We start from the raw sequence: 18858 nt of genomic DNA, 5'->3' as shown, positions 1-18858 counted from the left end.
TATTATTGTCTCTTAATTTGTGAACTGAATGCAGTTCTTTTAAACATTGAAATATTTCAGAGAAATTAGTTGCCTGAGTAAATTAGCACGCTCATTTATTTCAGATACACTTCATAATTGTTATTTCAGATACACTTTAAAAATCATAATTGTTATTAAAGTTATTAATATATGAATCATAATTCTTTGAGGTGAAAACTCGGTAATAAATGAGGTGAAATTGTTCTTTGAGGTGAAATTATGAACAACTGTGATATCAATACTTAAATTGAAATTGTTGATCACTAAGATGAAATTTGTTAAAATAAGAAATGTACTTGTTATTGCATAACTAAAATTAACAATTTTATCTTCATTTTTAATAACTCTAATTAGATTTTAACAACTACATTTTCTATTATTTTGTTGAGGGTCTAAATTAAAATTGTGAGAAAAATTATGACAATACATTCTTAAGAACTTTTAAAGTAATTTTCTCATTTCCTGATACTCTTTTCTCATTTTGTTTATTTCGATAAAATTTATTTGTCATTCTCTCGTGTTAATTTGAACTTTAATTAGTCAATAGACTTTTATCTTGATAGATTCAATTTGAATTTTTATTTTAAATTTTAATTAGGCCCATTAAGTTATTGGGGATCTTTAAAATTTGAAAATACAAGTGAGAGCTACTTTTACCGTTTAAAAGCAAGTTTGGCAAATGAATTTTTTGACAAAATGTAAACCGACCACACATTAAAAAACTCAGGAGTTGGAGGCAGGCTAATTGGCATTAATAATAATAAAAAAAATGGTGAGTTTATTTGCGATCTCTGGTTTCTTCAGCGAGTATGTGAACTTATCCAAGGTACTCCCTTTGTGGCGTTAAAAAAGAAAAAATTGCAAGTCTCACGAAGAACATACTACCTCTTATCTCTGTCATATCTAGAAAGATTCTGTAATCCTTGATACAAGACTCATGGAAGATTATTTATTGTAATTTTCCAATTTTACCCCATAAATTTTATGACTCATTATATACTAAATATCTCTTTTCTTATTTTTAATAAGGATAAAATTAAAAAAATAATTTTAAGATATATTTAATGAGTTAATTATCATTTCTTAGTTCAAATGAAGTAGTTAGAAGTATTTTACTATAGAGACCCCAAAGAATGCTCAAATTGCACTAACAAATTTTGGTTGCATTTTCTAAAGAAATAAAAAAGCATATTTCATTTATCCCAAAAAAAAAAAAAAAACCGTGCTGGCTATCCATTCCAGCTATCACTTGCAATTATGTCTAACCCATGCAAAGTGTGCCTTTATTCCCTTCACCATTGGCCCTTCTTGTGGTTCTACTTGATTACTGCTATTCTTCATCTTTCTTTTTGTCTTAACCTCTCTTGTAAGTGCTCCATTTCTATTTATTTCCATCTTCAGTCTTAATCTTCTCTTTGTAAGTGCTCCATTTCTATTTATTTCCATCTTCAGAGTCTTAATCTTCTCATCCTCATCCAATTTATGTGCTTTTCTTCCTACTCTTTCCTGCCTTTTCTTCTTGGTATCCTGCAACTTTTGGATCCTGCTTCTTCTTCCTAACAAATTATGCTATTGCCATCATCATTGATGCTCACAGCTTCTCTCCATCCATACCCTCTCACAAGCTTCGAAGAAGTCTTTTACAGTTTATAAGGAAAAGTAAGGTGTTTCTGCATCATCAGTTTTCAACATGCTGAAGAAGATCGAGAGCTCCTCATCTCCAATGGACCTAGGTCCATTTTCAACTCCCTGCTTTTTGTTCATCGCCTAACCTGATCATTTGAGAACTCAGGGTCATTAGTTTCCCCATTTGGATGCTACTCTGGAGGCTTCTTCTTAAGTACCACAGGTGCAGATGGCATGCTATTGGGAGACCTAGTTGGAAATACTGCACAAAGAGAAGCCTCAGTCATCTACTCAAAGCTCTTTCAACTTTCCATGGGTTCGGACTTTATATTGACCCAAGGCTGCCTCTTCCTCAACGTGCTAGGATCCATCTGAGTGATGGATCTATTGTATGGATTGAGATAATCTATGAACGCGTTTTTCATCAGTGTCACTTCTGTAGAATCAATGGGCACAACTTGTCAGAGTTTAGTGTCCTAGAACTGTTAATGAAGCTTTCATGGTTTCAACATTGTTCACGATCACATTGAAAGGCGGTTTGGCTACATGATGCATGGTAGCTTTGAGCCTAGTCCATCTGATCATCGTTGGTTCCACTGGGTCCGCAGCCATCGCACCAGAGGTACCATAAGGATATCCTTTTTGTATTTTAACTCTTCCTATGAAGTTTTTTAGACCAAGACAAAGCACATTGTTCTGCTGGAAAAACCACAACTTGCCTTGGTGTTTTATTACACAAATTCCTCCTCAAACTCTGACAATTCTGGCATTGGGTTAACATTGGTATAAATCTTGATCCACTTGGCCAAAATTATCAATTCTATATACTTACAGAATTGAACATTTCAGCAGTCAAGCTTAATTCAAGCTGAGCTTATTCAAATTGACCTTAAAATATCATACCCTCTTGAAAAAACCTATATAACTAAATTCGACCATAACTTTTTTTCAATATGATTCGGGCTAGCCCGTTGGACTTAACTTGAATTACTGACTCTAACCCGAACATCATAATACCCCTCCAAGCCCAACTAAACCACTAAAGACTCTTGATGTTCGAAACCCCACAGGAACCTACTCTTTCCGCCTTCTTTGGGTCCAAGAGATCTTCTTTATGATGAAACCAACTCAGATGCTCATGATCTTGACCAGCATTTACTTTCTGCTGTCGTCTTAGGAATAATGCCCAAAAAGCGATCCCCTATACTTCCTGAAAGGAGTTGAGCATAATATGGATAACTTTGACAAGGAAGTGGATAACCTTATTCGTGCTAGCATCAAAACCCTGGGGAAGCGCTCTGCTAATGCATCCACTTAACATTCTGTTCCACTGCTTGATTCTATCTCAGCCCTCCCTAAGTTCCAGCGGATACCTAGCCCATCTAAACCACCACTACCAAGCCTGCTTGTTAGTACATGGATCAAGATCTGTGAAAGCCACAATTAGCCTATGGATGGCTTCTACCTCTTCTACACCCCCTCAGCCACCTCTCCCAAAGCTCAATGGCTTATTTATTTGTCTGTTGTGAGCCCTCTCCCTAGCCCTTGTTATCCTCCATCTCCTTCCCTAACTGAACCCACACCTCTTATTACCTCTATCCCTGCACTTATGCCACCTCCGCCAATTCCATCTAACATTTCCCAACCGTACACCTTTGCACTCAACCTCAATCTTCCCCATTACCAATCACTAATGCCCCAAAAATTCCACTTCGAGCTCGAAAAAGATAACTTGGAGTAGTCTAGATGGTTGATTTCCAAAAGAAAAAGCTTAAAATAAGAAAGCTTCCCAAGAAGCCATGAAAGATCATAGGCTGGTAACTGTCATGCTACTTAAAATCATGGCAGCTTAAAGATTGCAGCAACTGGTTTAATGGTTCTGTGCAAATTTTATCTACCTCTCTAAAACTAAATGATGGTGAAATCAGTGGAGATATTTCACATAGAATTCAAGCTGGGTGGTTTAATTGGAGAAAAGCTAAAGGAGTTATTTGCGACCGTAAGGTGTCTAATAAACTTAAAGGAAAGTTTTATCGCACTGCTATCAGACCGGCAATGTTATATAGTAGTGAATGCTGGGCTCTAACGGGACAGCAAGAGCATAAAGTTGGAGTAGCAGAGATGAGAATGTTACGATGGATGTGCGGACATACACGTAAAGATAAAATTCAAAATGAGCACGTACGCGAAAAGGTGAGGGTGGCACCTATTGAGGAAAAAATGGTAGAAAATCGGTTGAGATGGTTTGGGCATATACAAAGAAGATCAAGGGAGGCACCAGTGAGAAGAGTGGAACATATAACTTTGAGTCCGATTAAGAGAGGTAGAGGAAGGCCTAAGAGAACACTTTTGAAAGTTGTTGAACGCGATCTCTTAATTAATAATATTCCTAAAAGCTTGATAAATGATAGAGCACAATGGCGTCTTGCAATCCATGTAGCCGACCCCACCTAATGGAATAAAGGCTTGTTGTTGTTGTTGTTGTCGTCATCTCTAAAACTAAATGACTTTTGAAGCAGCTAGCAACATTCCATCTAGTTATGGTTTTATGAAAAGTTATGATACTGATGCTCTTAATCGTGGGCGGAACAATAGCTGCATGATCTAGATTTTTGGATGTATCCTCTCACTTTATCCACCGTAAGAATCTAATGCCAAATACTAGTAATGAAATATTCCTCACCCTTGTTTATGGATCGCCATCTTCTTTACGCCACATTTCATGGTCTTGGATCACTACTATCTCTTCTACAATTTCTCAACCATGGTTATTAATAGGGGATTTTAACCAAGTCCTCTATTCAGATGATAAACTAAGCCTCACGCCCACTATCAATAGCGCTTCTTATTTTCAAGACTGCCTTCACTCCACACAACTTGCCTTAATTCCCCAAACTAGTCCCCGTTTTACTTGGAGCAATAATCGAAGGGTTCGTGAGAATGTTAGCGAAAAGTTAGACATGGCTATCTATAACCCTCTTTGGCAGCAAATCTTTCCTCTTTTCAATGTCAAACTTTTCATTGCTACATCAGATCATTCCCCCATCCTTTTTTACACTTGTGCACCACCTTATAATAGGGCAAGAATCGAAAGGTTCGAAACTTTTTGGTACAATTTTAAGGAGCGTGAAGAACTCATTTGCACTACATCAGCACCTCATCAAGTTTCTCCTAGCTACAATCTGCAATGCAAACTTAGCAGTACACTCAACGCCCTTAACAATTGGAGCAGTCACTCAACAAGCCACCTCCCCTCAAGAATCAAGAAACTTGAACTTGAAGTCTACAATCTGTCAATGAGCACCAACTTGAATTTTTGTATGACTGTCAATACATTCATTGGAAACAAAGATCTAGGATTAAATGGTGGATGGAGCGAAACGAATACCAAGTTCTTCCATTTCATGATAATTATAAAGAAAGCTAAGACCTTTGTGCACTCCATTAAGACGCATAATGGATCATGGACTAACAATCAAGAGGAGATACAACATCTAGCCAGGAATAATTTCAATTCAATTTTTTCAAGAGAATAAACTCATTTACATCATTATATTGTTCAACAACTGGGTTCTTTGGATATCCCTAAGCTCCCCTTGGTAGAACAAAATGAACTTATGGCCCCTTTGACAACCTTTAAAATTAAGGAAGTTGTTTTTAGTCTTCCGAAGAATAATGCACTAGGTCCAAATGGATTCCATACCTCCTTTTTCCAAAAAAATTAGTCAACAATTCAAAGGGATGAGATTTCAACGGTTCCAACACATTTGGGATTCTGAATTCTTGCTCAGAACACTGAATGAGTCTTCCATCACGCTTATCTCAAAATCCAGTAATGTGCAGACTTTTCAGGATTCGAGGCCTATCAACCTACGCCATACCTCCTAAAAAATCTTTTCCAAGGTCATTTGTAATGGAATGAAGCCTGTGCCAAACAACCTTATCCATCCTCACCAAAATGCCATCTTGAAGAATAGGTAAATCAAAGACAATATTCTTAGAGCGACAGATGTCATGCACCAACTACACCATGCCTATAAGAGGAAAACCAAACTCGGAACACTTAAATTTAATCACTGCCATCGTACAGCTTATGGGTTTCCCACTGTAATTGATAAACCTTATATTCTGATACACATCCACAGAGGAATATCAAATTCTAACCAATGGCTACCTATATGAAACCATCACGCCAAATAGAGGAATCAGGCAAGGTGACCTTTCACCCTATTTGTGTATCTTGACCACTAATATAAGCTCTTGCTTGATTCTTGATAAAAAAAAAAAAAAAAGAAGAAGAAGAAGCAAGGACAGGAAAGGGATTCGAATATGCAATAATGCTACTCCTTTTTCACACCTTTTACATGCAGATGACTCCCTATTCTTTTTTGAAAGCACGAGGTAACATTTCTGCGATCAAAGAAATATTAAATATTTGCACTATGTCATGTGGGAGCATAAATACACAGAAGTACATCTTAATCACTAACCTCCAAACAACTTTAACCTTGAAAGCTGAATGGGCTGAAGAATTAGGAGTTATTCCTTCTAAAAGGTAAGCATCTAGGAACTGGGGTTGATTCAAGTAGAGATAAAGGGGAAATCTTCCAACTCATTAGTGAAGCAATTGAAAATCTCCATGCTACCTCAAGCATCTAGTCTGGCGATCATAAAGTCTGTGCTCTCTACTGCTAACATCTTCCAGCTCTCACGTATACATCTACCTCAATGACCTTGCTCTCAAATTGATGCCAAGTGTGCTAATTTTTTTCTGCTGCTTCACTAATGGAAGGAAACACATGCATCTTACTAATAAGTCCCCTTTGTTCAAACCTATAGAATATGGAGGCCATGGTCTTAAAATTATTCACATGGTCAGTAATCACTGCTTGCGCAAAGAACGTCTCGCAAATTCTTTCTATAAGAGAGGGTTCTCTTTTAGCACCTACCCTTTAGAGGAAGTACATTGATCTTTCAGCCTCAAATCCCATCCGCCGTCCAGACAACTACTCCCGGATAGGGAAAGGAATCATTACTTCTGCCTCCTTAATGACAGATAAAATCTCATGGAGGATTGGATCTGGCTCTGATACTCCTATAACAAATCTACACTAGCTTCCACAGCCTTGGCCCATTCCACAGCCTTCGCACCTCTAATTGGCTGATCCCTAGGTTAACAAACCCCTCCTTTAACCCATTTTTCCTCCAACTTGTGCCTCAAAAATTTCCTCAATTCCAATTTCATCTACAAGACAATCGACCAAACTTACAAAACAGTCATTCCCTCACCCATTACCTCCCACCAAACATAGTCTAACAAGGTATTTAGGAGAAAAAATAATTTTACTGTTCAAAAAATAAATGTGTCATGAGAAGATGGCTCCATTTTCAGAAGTGACGTGTAAATTCTAGTCGCCTCAAAAATTCTCCTAAATCTGATTTAAATAATTGTCTACGCACATCTTTTTTAGTGCCAGATAACTCATTCACGAAGCATTTCAAAGACTCTCACCTGTAGAAGGGGCAAATATATAGCATTCTCTAGTAATATCATATTGGCAACTCGTTTTCACCTAACTACTATTGTTCAACATCCAAGGAGAAAATATGAAATACTTAATTAAAATGTCAGCTCCCTCAAAAACCTAAATCATCCCCAAGGCAGTAAGCAAGCTCTCAATGCTTGAACTCATAATTGAAGCCATGTTTTCAAGCTTTAGCTTCAGGTTCACCACTTTGTTCACCACCAGTAGTGGCTCCTTTGAGATGTTCATTACCAGAAGATTCTTTCCCAGTAGCGTCGTCTTCTGCGTCACTCTCTTCATCTGCAAAAAGGCCAACAAACTCCGGTCAGATGTTGCTGGAAAAAAAAAAAAAAACTACAGCTTCATAATGATTTGGATTGTATAAATTAGAATCTAGCATACAATGTAAGGGGAAAAAAAAGGTGAAAGCATAAATTTCTTTGGAACAATTACCTTCATCATCGCCTGCAGCAAAATCACCCAATCCCTCACCACCTCCCATGCCCATCTTCTGGAAAATTAAGAAAAACACATGTAACAAGCCTAAACGTAAAATATACAGATAAATTGTACTTCAGAATTGTGGATACTTACAGAAAAATCTAACCCACTAAAGTCCATGTTATTATCAGCTCCCACTAAAAAAGCATAATGTACGAGTGAGTTAAACCAGAGAAAAATAAAAGACTTGAATTTAGATAAATTTGAGTACAGTCACTCACAGCTAGTATCTTGCTCCTCATCTTCATCAACCCATTTGTCCCAATCAACTTTCAGAAAAACAGGAGGTTTCCCACCCTGCTTCAATAATCTGTCCCACCATTTGTCCTCAGCCTTCTTTATTAGGTAGCAGATATTTCTGGAACCAACACTAGCTTTGCTCTCCTGAAAGGAGGATTAAAGAAGCAATCATTAACAAAAATTGTGCAAAAGATATATGATTACCAGGATCACTATGAAAATGACAACCTTACCTCTACATTAACGTTGCCATATAGATCTAAGTCAATTTCATAAGGAGCTTTTGCCGCACCAGCAGTTGCAGAGAAGTAAAATTTCCCTTCTGGCTCCAGTTTAAGTTTCACATCCTGGGCATCAGGCAACTCAATAGTCATGTAAACCTTATCAGACCTCTGGGCCCATTTGACATTGGGATGACGGCTGCATATTACAAGTCAAAGGGACTTAGTGATCTTGAAAAGTGAGAATCCTCATTGTCAAATAGAGAAAATGTCTTAGGTAATGGTCACGCCAGGTCATCTGAGTTGAAATGGATTTCTTTCCTTTCATATGTCAACAAGCATTCCAATTTTTCAAGACGAAAAGTATTCCGTTCATCAATTGTTAAAATAAATAATTACTTGATCAAGTTTGGAAATCTTTTTAATGGAAAAAGACGCATGGACATAAAATCACAAAATTTAAATATTCCTTTATCCTCACCACCTCCATGCTAGATCAAAGAAAATACTTTTTCAGACCAACAACGTTATAAGTTAAAACATGAATCAGGAGGTACAAGGCAACACAAATAAGATATAGCATCAATATATAACAAGACTATTTGACTGATGTCATATCAAGCATAGTGCTTACAACACCACAACTATACACTGTTGCATCAGTGCATAATAGTAATCTACAATCTGAAAGTGCGGATTCCAACAATGACAAAGCAAGGCCAAAGTAAAACGTGAACAACGGAAGCTACAGAATCGATCCAAAATAATAACAAGACCATAGTAAAATAAAAGCCTATAGCTATAATCAATATTCGTACGCTTCCATTTCTTCGCAGAAGAAAAAAAACTGTTCGAAGTCGAGACGGACAATCGATTACCTACACTTGCAAGGTCTCTGCCACCACACTAAAAACCCCAAAATTCCATAATCCTAAACCCTAAACCCTGACAAAATCAAAAACACAAAAAAAAAAAAATCAACCTAATGAAACAAGAAATTAAGAAAAGAAAAAAGGAAACGAAACAACACCACGAAGAATATAAAATTCAGCAAATTATATTCAATCTACAAAGGGTCAAAACGCCAAAGTTAATACCAATAAAACTTAGTTATACATATGTCTCCAAATTTCTGCTGTCAACTTTCTCAGATGCTAAACTGCAACAAGAAAATACATTTATAAGAATAAAAATAACCGAACCTCATCTTCGAATTTTCTCTGAACAATCCAAAGCAGCTTACGATCAATATAGACTTTTCCAGAGAAGGCTAGGAGGAACGATGAGAACACGCAACGCAAGGGTTCCTTTAGTATTTATAGTTCCGGTTTTCATCATTAAAAAAAAAAAAAAATCCGCAAGCTGTTACCTTCTGACGATATTTATTAGTAAATTTGTATATTATAATACTAGATAAACTTTATTTTTTTATTCATTTCGTCCTGAATTGATTCCCAAGATTTCTCTGGCTCAATTAAATTAGGGTTAAAGGATAATTTATCGTAAACTTTTTTTGCCAAACATGTTTTTTGGAAGCTCCAAAAACGATACAGTGTCACTTCGCAGCAATGTTTAACCAACGTTAGCCCTTGGTTAAAAATACCCATCTAAATTTAAAGAGCAATTTTGCTTGGAAATTTAAAAAAAAAATTGATATTCTAAACTTTTAGTTAGCATCAATATTTTTAGTTTATCAATGTTTAAATCAAAAGAGAAATATAACTACACATTGTCAATGTTTAAAAATGGTTCTTAGTGTTTTTTATTTTAATTAAGCCTTACTCGAGGTTGTTTAAAAGCAAGCTGCCTTTTCCAAAATATTTTATAGGGTTCCTTTTGAGTAAAATTCAAACTTGCTTTTGTTTTGCTAATGAGAAAATCTAGACATGGGCTCATGAAAAGGTTTGCTTGTGCAAGCTCTAATCATAAGTAAATATAAACATGACCAACAAAAGTTGAGTTAGTAAAAAAAGTTAATCCTTCACAATATGACTAACCAAAGTTTGTTGAATCCCATTTTGGAGAGTTGTCTACATTTAGTATCCCATCGTATCTTGAACACAATTATCTCTAATACAATGGTAATAAAAAGCAATCAAAAAAAAAATATAGACTTGATTAGACTTGCTCCTAGATAACATAGACTAGCCTAGATTTTGACTTGGCAATGTTCAATATAATTCAGCCTATAATTTTATTTTGATTTTGGATTATAATGTGTTATTGTATCTTTTTAATTTGAACGTTAATAATCCAAAAACATTGCAGCAATTAAAAGTTGAGATATCGATTATCCTTTCAGACAAACTTCCAAGAAAAAATTGCTTTTCAATTTTGAGAATAATGATCAACATTAATCAAATGTTATTATAGAATGACATTGCACGATTTTTTAAACTTTTAAGATTACGTTTTATCCATTGAAAGTTGATGGTACTAGTTGCATTGTGCAAAAAACATTTAGAGCAAATTTGCTCTTTAACCCATTAAATTATACACTTCATATTATTTTTGAAAAATTATAAACCTTGCTGCAACTCACTCAATATCATAAAGAAATTATTTGAGTTTAAAGCAATCTAAATCCAAATATCAAACATTCTATTAAAAATAATTTTAACTAATTGAATAAATTTAATCATGATTAAAATAATAAAAAAGTGAATTAAAATAAGCTTCTTGTGTTTGAGATTCTCTTCCACCTTATAAAAAATTGACAAATACACGACTTTTCAAACAGTTGTATAATTTTCAATTAAGCCACATACTTATCATTTTGCTTTTTTAAAATATATAAATAACCCATTTTACAAACATTTTTTACCAAATATCAAACAAAATAAGTAAATTTAAAAAATCTAATTTTAAATAAATGGTTAGAGATTCAAGTTTCAACTCTTATATGTGTAGCAACTCTTAGTAATGTGAAAACATCGACACATTAAATTTAAAAGCAAAATCTCCAAATTCTATACCAAGTCACCCAATCAAACCCACAAATGCCTATCAACAAAATACAAATCAATTAATATTTTAAATTACAAAATTGGTAATGTGGAAACCAAGTATTCTTTCATGAGTTTGCACATTCAAATACATCAAAATCAACTATCCCCACCATGAAGGATTCTATAAACATTAAAAATGAAGTATGATATAGAATATAGAGAGCAAGAGAACAATTGGCAAGCTAGCAAAGCCACCATGACAAGATGAACTGAATTAAAACTAGGAAGCTGTAATCAATATCAAATGTATGCCTATTGTAAAGTCTCCAGGGGATGATGGGTTAGACTTCAGAGTCTTTCCCAATGAGCAACCCTAGTTGCACAAGGGAAGGTTACTCCCATTAGAATTTAGAAGTGAGAAGTTGAACAAGTAATACATGATCAACTTTTTTATGACATAAAACTAGTCCTTCAATGCCTTTATTGTAAAACCCCCCTCGGCTCACTTCACAAGATTGTACAGCATGTATGTCTCGAGAATTTTGTCCCATATTGAAAAAAATGGTTGAAAATAGTTGTACTTCAGCCCTTGTAGTTGATGGTGCATATCATAATAAGCTGTATTGTTCTGGAAAAACATGTGGAAGATATTTCCAGGCAACCAGAGTCCATAGTGATCAACCACTGTCTTAATGACAGCAAAGCAAAAGAACACGATGGCCAATGTTGCAGTCATTCCAAAAACCAAATATGAGATGGCACTGCTGAAAGTGTCGAGAAGAAGACCCTCGAGAGGGTGGTTATATAAAGCACCTATTGTATAAAGAACAACTAGTCTGTGATGCTGGGAGTGGATGTGGCAGTATAATAACTTGTTCTAGTACATGTAGCAGTGCACAAAGTATTGCCACGTGTCTATGACAAACATGGCAATGATGATCTGAAAAGTTTGTACAAGAATTGAAGGTTGCACCGTAACCCAGATGCATTTGCATTTAAAGTCAATTGCAGAATTATAGCAGTAAGCATCTTTTTTAGCCGTTAGAAAACAGAAAATGAGTATATATAATAAATTGAAGATGCCAAAGTCCTAACATGAAACATCTTTATACACTACACATTGACTAACACGTTTCAGCAGGATGTTCTGCCAGCAGTGCATTAATCATCAAGTATTATAGATCTAATCCAACAAGCTGAAAGAACATGTCTGTGAGAGAGCTAAATAAGATTCTATAGAGTGTACCAACCTCAATAAGTCTGACTGATTGAACTTCTTCCTTGCATGTATTAGTATCAAACTATTAATTTGTGTTATTTTACACAGAAAAGCTAAATCCATACTTTGCCCAAAACCAACCATATACATAATGCATCACAACTAGAAAAAGGGATATAAAAGGTGCAGATGAATCAATCATTGACCTTTAACTCCCCAAAAACACGCTAAAGATAAAGCTAATGAATCCAAGTACCCATAGTATAGAAGGAACTAATGCAAAACCTAAAAAACAAAACCAATAATTTAGCATTCAGTAGTAGCTTTTAGGTGGTTCTTGTTGTATTTTTGTAAACCCAAGAAGAGGACCATTTTTTTCCTTAACTGAATTGAATAAAATTAAGTAACCATGGAAAAACTTTACCAACCCAGATATTTTCTTTTCATATATAAACCTTTTAGGAAAATATTATGATTATCATGAGCAAAAACATCATGCATAAATGGGTTTTCTATTAAACCATAGCCCCACTTCCATACTCCTTTAAGTGCCTTTTGCTTCACTTTCCATCCTAAGAAGATCCCCTTTAATATTCAACAACTTCAATATTCAATGCATACAACACTGCTAACCTATAAAAAACACAATAGGTAATGAAATCCATTAATAGTACTTTGCTGTTTGGAGAAAAAAGAATATTAATTGATCAAGACAAGTCACAATACAAATCTATAACTGCATGGGAGAATAATTGTAGCAACTAATTAAAGGGTTTACAATGGTCATTTCACTCATTTGGTTAAGATATAGAATGATAATGAATCAAGGAAAGACTACAATTCTATTTAATAATAAATCCAACATGCAAGTTTTCTTGACTTTTTCCTTCATAAACAAACCTAAGCTGTGCTTGGCGTGTGAGAATCCTAAATGCAGAAACGAAATTAGACATAGAATATGGATTTTAACATGTTTGGTATGGTAGCATCTGGATTCTCTAGAATCTCGATTCCAACAAAAAAGCCAGAATTAAATTCCATCAAAACCACCATGGAATGGGATCAATTCCCATAAAATTCTCTATTTGATGTTTTGGCCCTCATCATCATCACCTTTGTCTTGCTCTAACCCAGTAGATCTGCCTTCTTCCTTATGAGTTGCTGACCTTCTCCAGTTCCATTAAGAGAAGCATCAACCTCCATCGCTCAAATCCTAGGCATCCTATCACTAGCCTCGTCGAGTATGGCTTTGCTGATGGTAATTGGAGGGTAGAGTGGAGTAGTTAGGGCATTCCCACTAAACGTCTCCACAATGGCAGCCAGAGGATTAGAGAGGCAGCTTATTAGATTGCAAGAAAGGGCAATGATCAATGAAGAAGGGTTGAAATCATATAGGCTTGATGATAATGCTCATCCTAAAATTGATGAACTTGAAGAAGTGTAAGAATATGGCACCTATATGATGGCTTTAGATTGCAATTTCTCTAGTTTGTGTTTGTGGAAGGAATGATTTTCTCTTCGTCCATCAGCCTCACCTTGTAAATCACATTAGAACCATCACAATTGGAAGGATGAGCTTTAAAAAAAGAAATTTGAAATGGGCACTTTGGTCTTTTCTTATTTTAAGTAAATGTACTATTAAGATTATATTAGAATTCTATCATTATACCAAACACAATTTTAAATTCTAATTCTATTCTGATTTTGATTTTGATTCCATCAAAAATTCTTCCATTATATCAAATGAGGCCTTAATGCTAGGCATCTACCATTACCAGCATATGCATGAGGTACTTATAAGTGTTCCAAAATGATACATGATACTTCCAAGCAATTATGGAGGGAAAAACTCCAATAGACAAGAAAAGTATATATTCAAGGAATGGCCTACATTGGTAAGTGAACTAACAACATACTATCCTTGTATTCAAAATTATTACAACTATACAAGATATATATGTGGGGTTAACAACTAGTATAAGAACATCTGGTAGTGAGATAAAGGACTTGATAAGGATTGGCTTGCATCAAGGATTATCTTTGAGACTTTAGCTGTTTAACCTAGTTTTAAATGTTTTAACTGAATATATTCAAGACGAAATCCTCAATTGCATGCTTTTCACAAATGATATAATTCTTATTGCAGAGTCAAGAGTAGGGATTAACTCCAAACTTGAGTTATAGAGGAGGGCCTTAGAGTTAAAGGGTTTTTACTTGAGTAGGAGTAAAACGGAATATATGCATTGCAAATTTGATAAGAGATCAGTCGGTAGTAATTTGAAAGTAAGATTGAGAGATCAAATCATATCACAAGTGAAAAAGTTTGGATATTTAGGAGCCATTATTTGAATTGATGGTGAAATTGATGAGGATATTGCACATAAGATACAAGTTAGATGGTTTAAATAGAGAAAAGCTACAAGAGTTATTTGTGATTAAAGGGTACCTAATAAATTTAAAGAAAAATTTTATCAAATCGTTGTAAGACAAATTATATTATATGATAGTGAATGTTAGGCTTTAAAGGAACAAAAGCATAGAGTTGGAGTAGCAAAGATGAGAATGTTGAGATGAATGTGCGGACATACATAAAAAGATAAAATTTAAAATAAGCATATATAAGAAAAAGCAGATGTGACATCTCTTGAGAGAAGATGATAGAAAATCATTTGAGATTGTTTGGCTATGTACAGAGAAGGCCATGAGAGATACGAGTGAGAAGAGTGAAATAGATAACTTTGAATCCTATAAAAAGGGGCAGGAAAAAAAACTCATAGAAGTTATTGAACATGACCTCTTGATTAACAATATTCCTAAAAGTTTGGTTGATAATAAAACATAATGGCATCGTTCAATTCATAAGCCAACCTAATCTAATGAGTGATGGTGGTTGTTGTTGTTGTGTATCTCAAGACACTAAGTAATTTGATAATTATTTGCATAGTAGATAGACACATACAAGGCTAGAAACCTTGAGGTACAAGAAAATGCTAAAGTATAGCTAAAGCTTCCATCAACCAATGTTTTCATTTCCATCTAAAACAAATTATAAGCTGCAGATCGAATGCTAACTTCACTCAATCCTCCATTAACACCAAAATGAGAAAAAACCATTCTTATAGCATAGCTTTAGTAGGCTGTGATGAACAGAACAATAAAGTCCTAATCTTAAGAGCCTAGCATGTTCGCTTCTCCTTCCATCAAATTATTTAACACCAAAAGACAAACAGTAGCAACAAGAGCCAAGCTTTCCCTTAAAAATCAAAGTGTTTCACATGAAAGAAACCCGGTAATATTTTTTCAAGTAGAAATGTTATTCAGTTTTATTAAAATAATTTTTTATTGCCAAGTCCTCTTCTATCCAAAGCAATAACTAGTGAATAATGACCTAGAATAAAACTTCTAATTGTACTAATACTATTATCTAACAAGTTGCACCAACTACATAATTTCATCAAATGAGCTACATATCCCATAGATGGCATAGGGAGGGGGGAGACAGAACTGCATATCCCCCACCTTCCTACAATCCTTAGTGTAAGAACTACTCAAGGTTAGCAATAAAATAAAAGGAAAAAATAAATATAGAAAAACAAATGCGTACTCAAGCAGTTAGGAGATTCTTCACCTAAAAGATAGCTATTGAGATGGAAGAACAAAGAAAGAGAGTTTAAGAATGACTTTAGAATACATATAGCTTACCTTAGAACATAGATAGTTCAAACAACAATGTTAATCAAATAACAATTAAAATTTGCATTAAATAATAAAGTAAAAGGGAAAGAAATATATTCTACATCACTCTTGTCAGATTGAAACTAGCAATTAACAATTAAAAATTAACGACCTATTTCAAATATATTAAGGCACTTCACATTGCAAAAAGAGAAGATCTAGCAAATGTTTTAAGTTCTTAAAATGGTTTGTCTAAGAAAGTTGACCAAGCAACTCATGCTTTGCCTCACATTGGCACTTGGCAGTAGTTTGCCACAGGTGCCAATTTATATAGTTTCCATACATCAAAGTGGAAATAGATGTGTCTCTAATATCAATCAAAGGATGTTTATGACCTTATCAGATAACTCAACAACAATGTTTGACCATTCCATAACTGTCATGAAATAGAACAAAGATGGAAAGATCCAAAAAAAATGTATACAATATATGATATAGCCAGACAAGAATTTTATAAAATGATACTATGAAAAGTTACAGATGCAAAACCACAATTGGGACTATGAAGTTGAGAAGTGAGATAAGTTTGGTGAGCTTATGGCCAAGAAAAAAAAGGTTATGAGAGAAGAATATCAACCATTCAAACATAATGTCAATACCATAATTTGATGGTTCACACGCCTCTAAGTTCCAACCTTAGCCCTTAAGATTGAAGTAAGCTTAATATATACTAGGGTTAGATATCATGCCTTCCCCTTTCACTTTCCCTAGACCCTAGATCAAACACCAACACTAAATTTTGTTTAAAAAAGAAAGAGACTTCTTTCCTCATTAACTCAATATAACCAAAGAGTTCTTTTTAGCAAGCAACTATAGTCCTATCACCTCAGCAAACTTCTTTATCATATCAATAAGTTAAAGATATTGACATAGTATAAAATCCTCAGTAACTACATGTTCTACTTCTTTTCTTCAAAATTAAATTGAATTTCAACAAAAGGTAGAAAGGACTAAGACTTTTTTAATCAACTTTATTATCCTTTGAATACACTCACTTTGCCGTCACAAAGAAAACTTCAAGGTTGTTTATTAGTTAATTATGTCATTTATCATCATTTAACAACAAGAAGTCAATTTTATTTAATGCACAGGTTTCAACTTTCCCAAGTGAAGTCAGTCATCAAACTACTTTGCAAGTCAAATAAAGGGGGCATAATCTAAGATCGAAAGGGGGGAATAACAAATAAATTACTTATCCTAAAAATAAAGTAAATGAAGAAAGCAACCAAAAAAAATTAATGCAGGCAAAAGCAACAAAAAGATATAGGGGTTTGAGTTTAAAATACAATAAAAGGTTTCTTTAGGAATGCTACTAGCCAAAAATCTCAAACAGATATTAGTAGGAATGAGCTCAATTAATGACTAATCAATAATAGTGCCACAGTTGCCTGAACAAGCTGTTGGAGTAAAACACCCTTCACCACCTCTGAGAGTGGAACCAAATTCTTCTCTTCCTCTTCTCTTTTAGAATGTAACTGATAATTGTTTAAAGGTGGTAATAACTGATAAAATCCAGCATATATCCAATAAAGCACAATAGGGGCAAATGTGCCCATCAACTCGTTGCTCACATAGCCTTCCCACAAAACCATGATAGGTCCAATGTGATGATAGTGAAACAAATCAACTTTATACTAGTAACTCAAGCCCCAGAAGAAAAATGTGCAAGTCAAAATTTCATCACAATAAAAGATCTCATAACACCAATGATTTTTTCCCCACACCCTGTAAAGGAAAATGAAAATGAAAATTAAGATAGGTAATAATCTAAATTTAACAAACAAGAAAATGCCTTCTACTGCATGTTTCATAGGTTTAGAGGAAATGAAAAAACAAAATCTGAAATTCAAAATTTAAAAAAGAGGTAGAAAAAAAGGATAAAAGCTTCTCAAAAACTAAACAAAATGTATGACACTTTCCCCAATGGGGAAATGGCTTACTAGCATACCCAATTGATCAGAACAATACCGTCTCAAAAAGAAACCCTCCACAAGAGGAAGTGCATTGGACATTCAGATCTAGACATTTGAATGGATAAACAATAGTTGGTTGACAGTTGTGAGATTTCAAAATCTTGAAACTTAATATTATTTTGATATGCTTGCTTTGCCCTTCCACTCTACCTTTTTCTCAGGGAGAGAAGAATCGTGTTTAGGAAACAAGAAAATGATTGAGGTATTTTCTTTTCTGGCATCAACTTCTTTTTTCACCTATTTTTTTGTAGATGGTGATGAGAGTAGTTAGGGGTACCCATAAAGTTCAATATTTCTAGCTCAGAAGAAAAGTTTTGATGGATGTTGCGAACACGTGCTATGTTCATCATCAATCACCACAGTCTCTTCTCTTCCTTCAATCGCGTATGTTCAAAGGTTTTGGGTCCATGCACGTACCATCCGTATACCACTTTTCCCCCCAAAACCTTGTTGCAAGCTTGTACCATCAAAATATGCAAATTAAAATTGAAGAATTTTTGAGCAATTTGTTTTTCTTTTTGGTATTTGAAAACAATTGCAATCCACATAGTGAAAAAAATCAAGCAAATTCATGGTGTAATTTTAAACTCCTAACTTTTATCTTGGTGCTTGCCAAATTTTGTGAAGGTGAAACCGGGTTATTGACTTAGAAATTTTCATATAGCTAATTTAAAATGGATAGGATGGTATTGTAGAACTTGAATGAGTTTATAACCTTATTAGAAATGTTATTTTTGTCTGAGATTTATAGACTATGAATGTTAATGGTTGTTTGAACAGGGGAATCTTTGATTTGAAAACAATGGTTAAATTTGTTGAATATGATATGACTATGCTTAATGATTCAAT

At 34.5% G+C, this 18858-nt stretch overlaps 1 protein-coding gene and 1 pseudogene across 1 annotated transcript; both read right to left on the bottom strand.

Moving 5' to 3' along the window:
• Nucleotides 1-7160: 7160 nt before the first annotated feature.
• On the bottom strand, nucleotides 7161-9486 carry LOC129309286 (co-chaperone protein p23-1-like). The gene is made up of 6 exons (XM_054950802.1): nucleotides 9337-9486; nucleotides 8147-8333; nucleotides 7895-8057; nucleotides 7767-7810; nucleotides 7626-7683; nucleotides 7161-7472 (listed from the first exon to the last, which is right to left on the bottom strand). Exons 1-6 carry the CDS (start codon nucleotides 9339-9341, stop codon nucleotides 7357-7359), a joined length of 573 nt encoding a protein of 190 aa, XP_054806777.1. The 5' UTR covers nucleotides 9342-9486; the 3' UTR covers nucleotides 7161-7356.
• Nucleotides 9487-11545: 2059 nt separating this feature from the next.
• LOC129306450 (very-long-chain aldehyde decarbonylase GL1-9-like) lies at nucleotides 11546-17628 on the bottom strand (annotated as a pseudogene).
• Nucleotides 17629-18858: the final 1230 nt, after the last annotated feature.

The sequence above is a fragment of the Prosopis cineraria genome, unplaced genomic scaffold, assembly GCF_029017545.1.
Source record: "Prosopis cineraria cultivar Desert tree isolate PC_DT_omini unplaced genomic scaffold, ASM2901754v1 PC1, whole genome shotgun sequence".
Lineage (NCBI taxonomy): Eukaryota > Viridiplantae > Streptophyta > Magnoliopsida > Fabales > Fabaceae > Prosopis > Prosopis cineraria.
The sequence above is the reverse complement of the archived record's forward strand: the minus strand, read 5'-3'. Positions and strand labels throughout refer to the sequence as shown.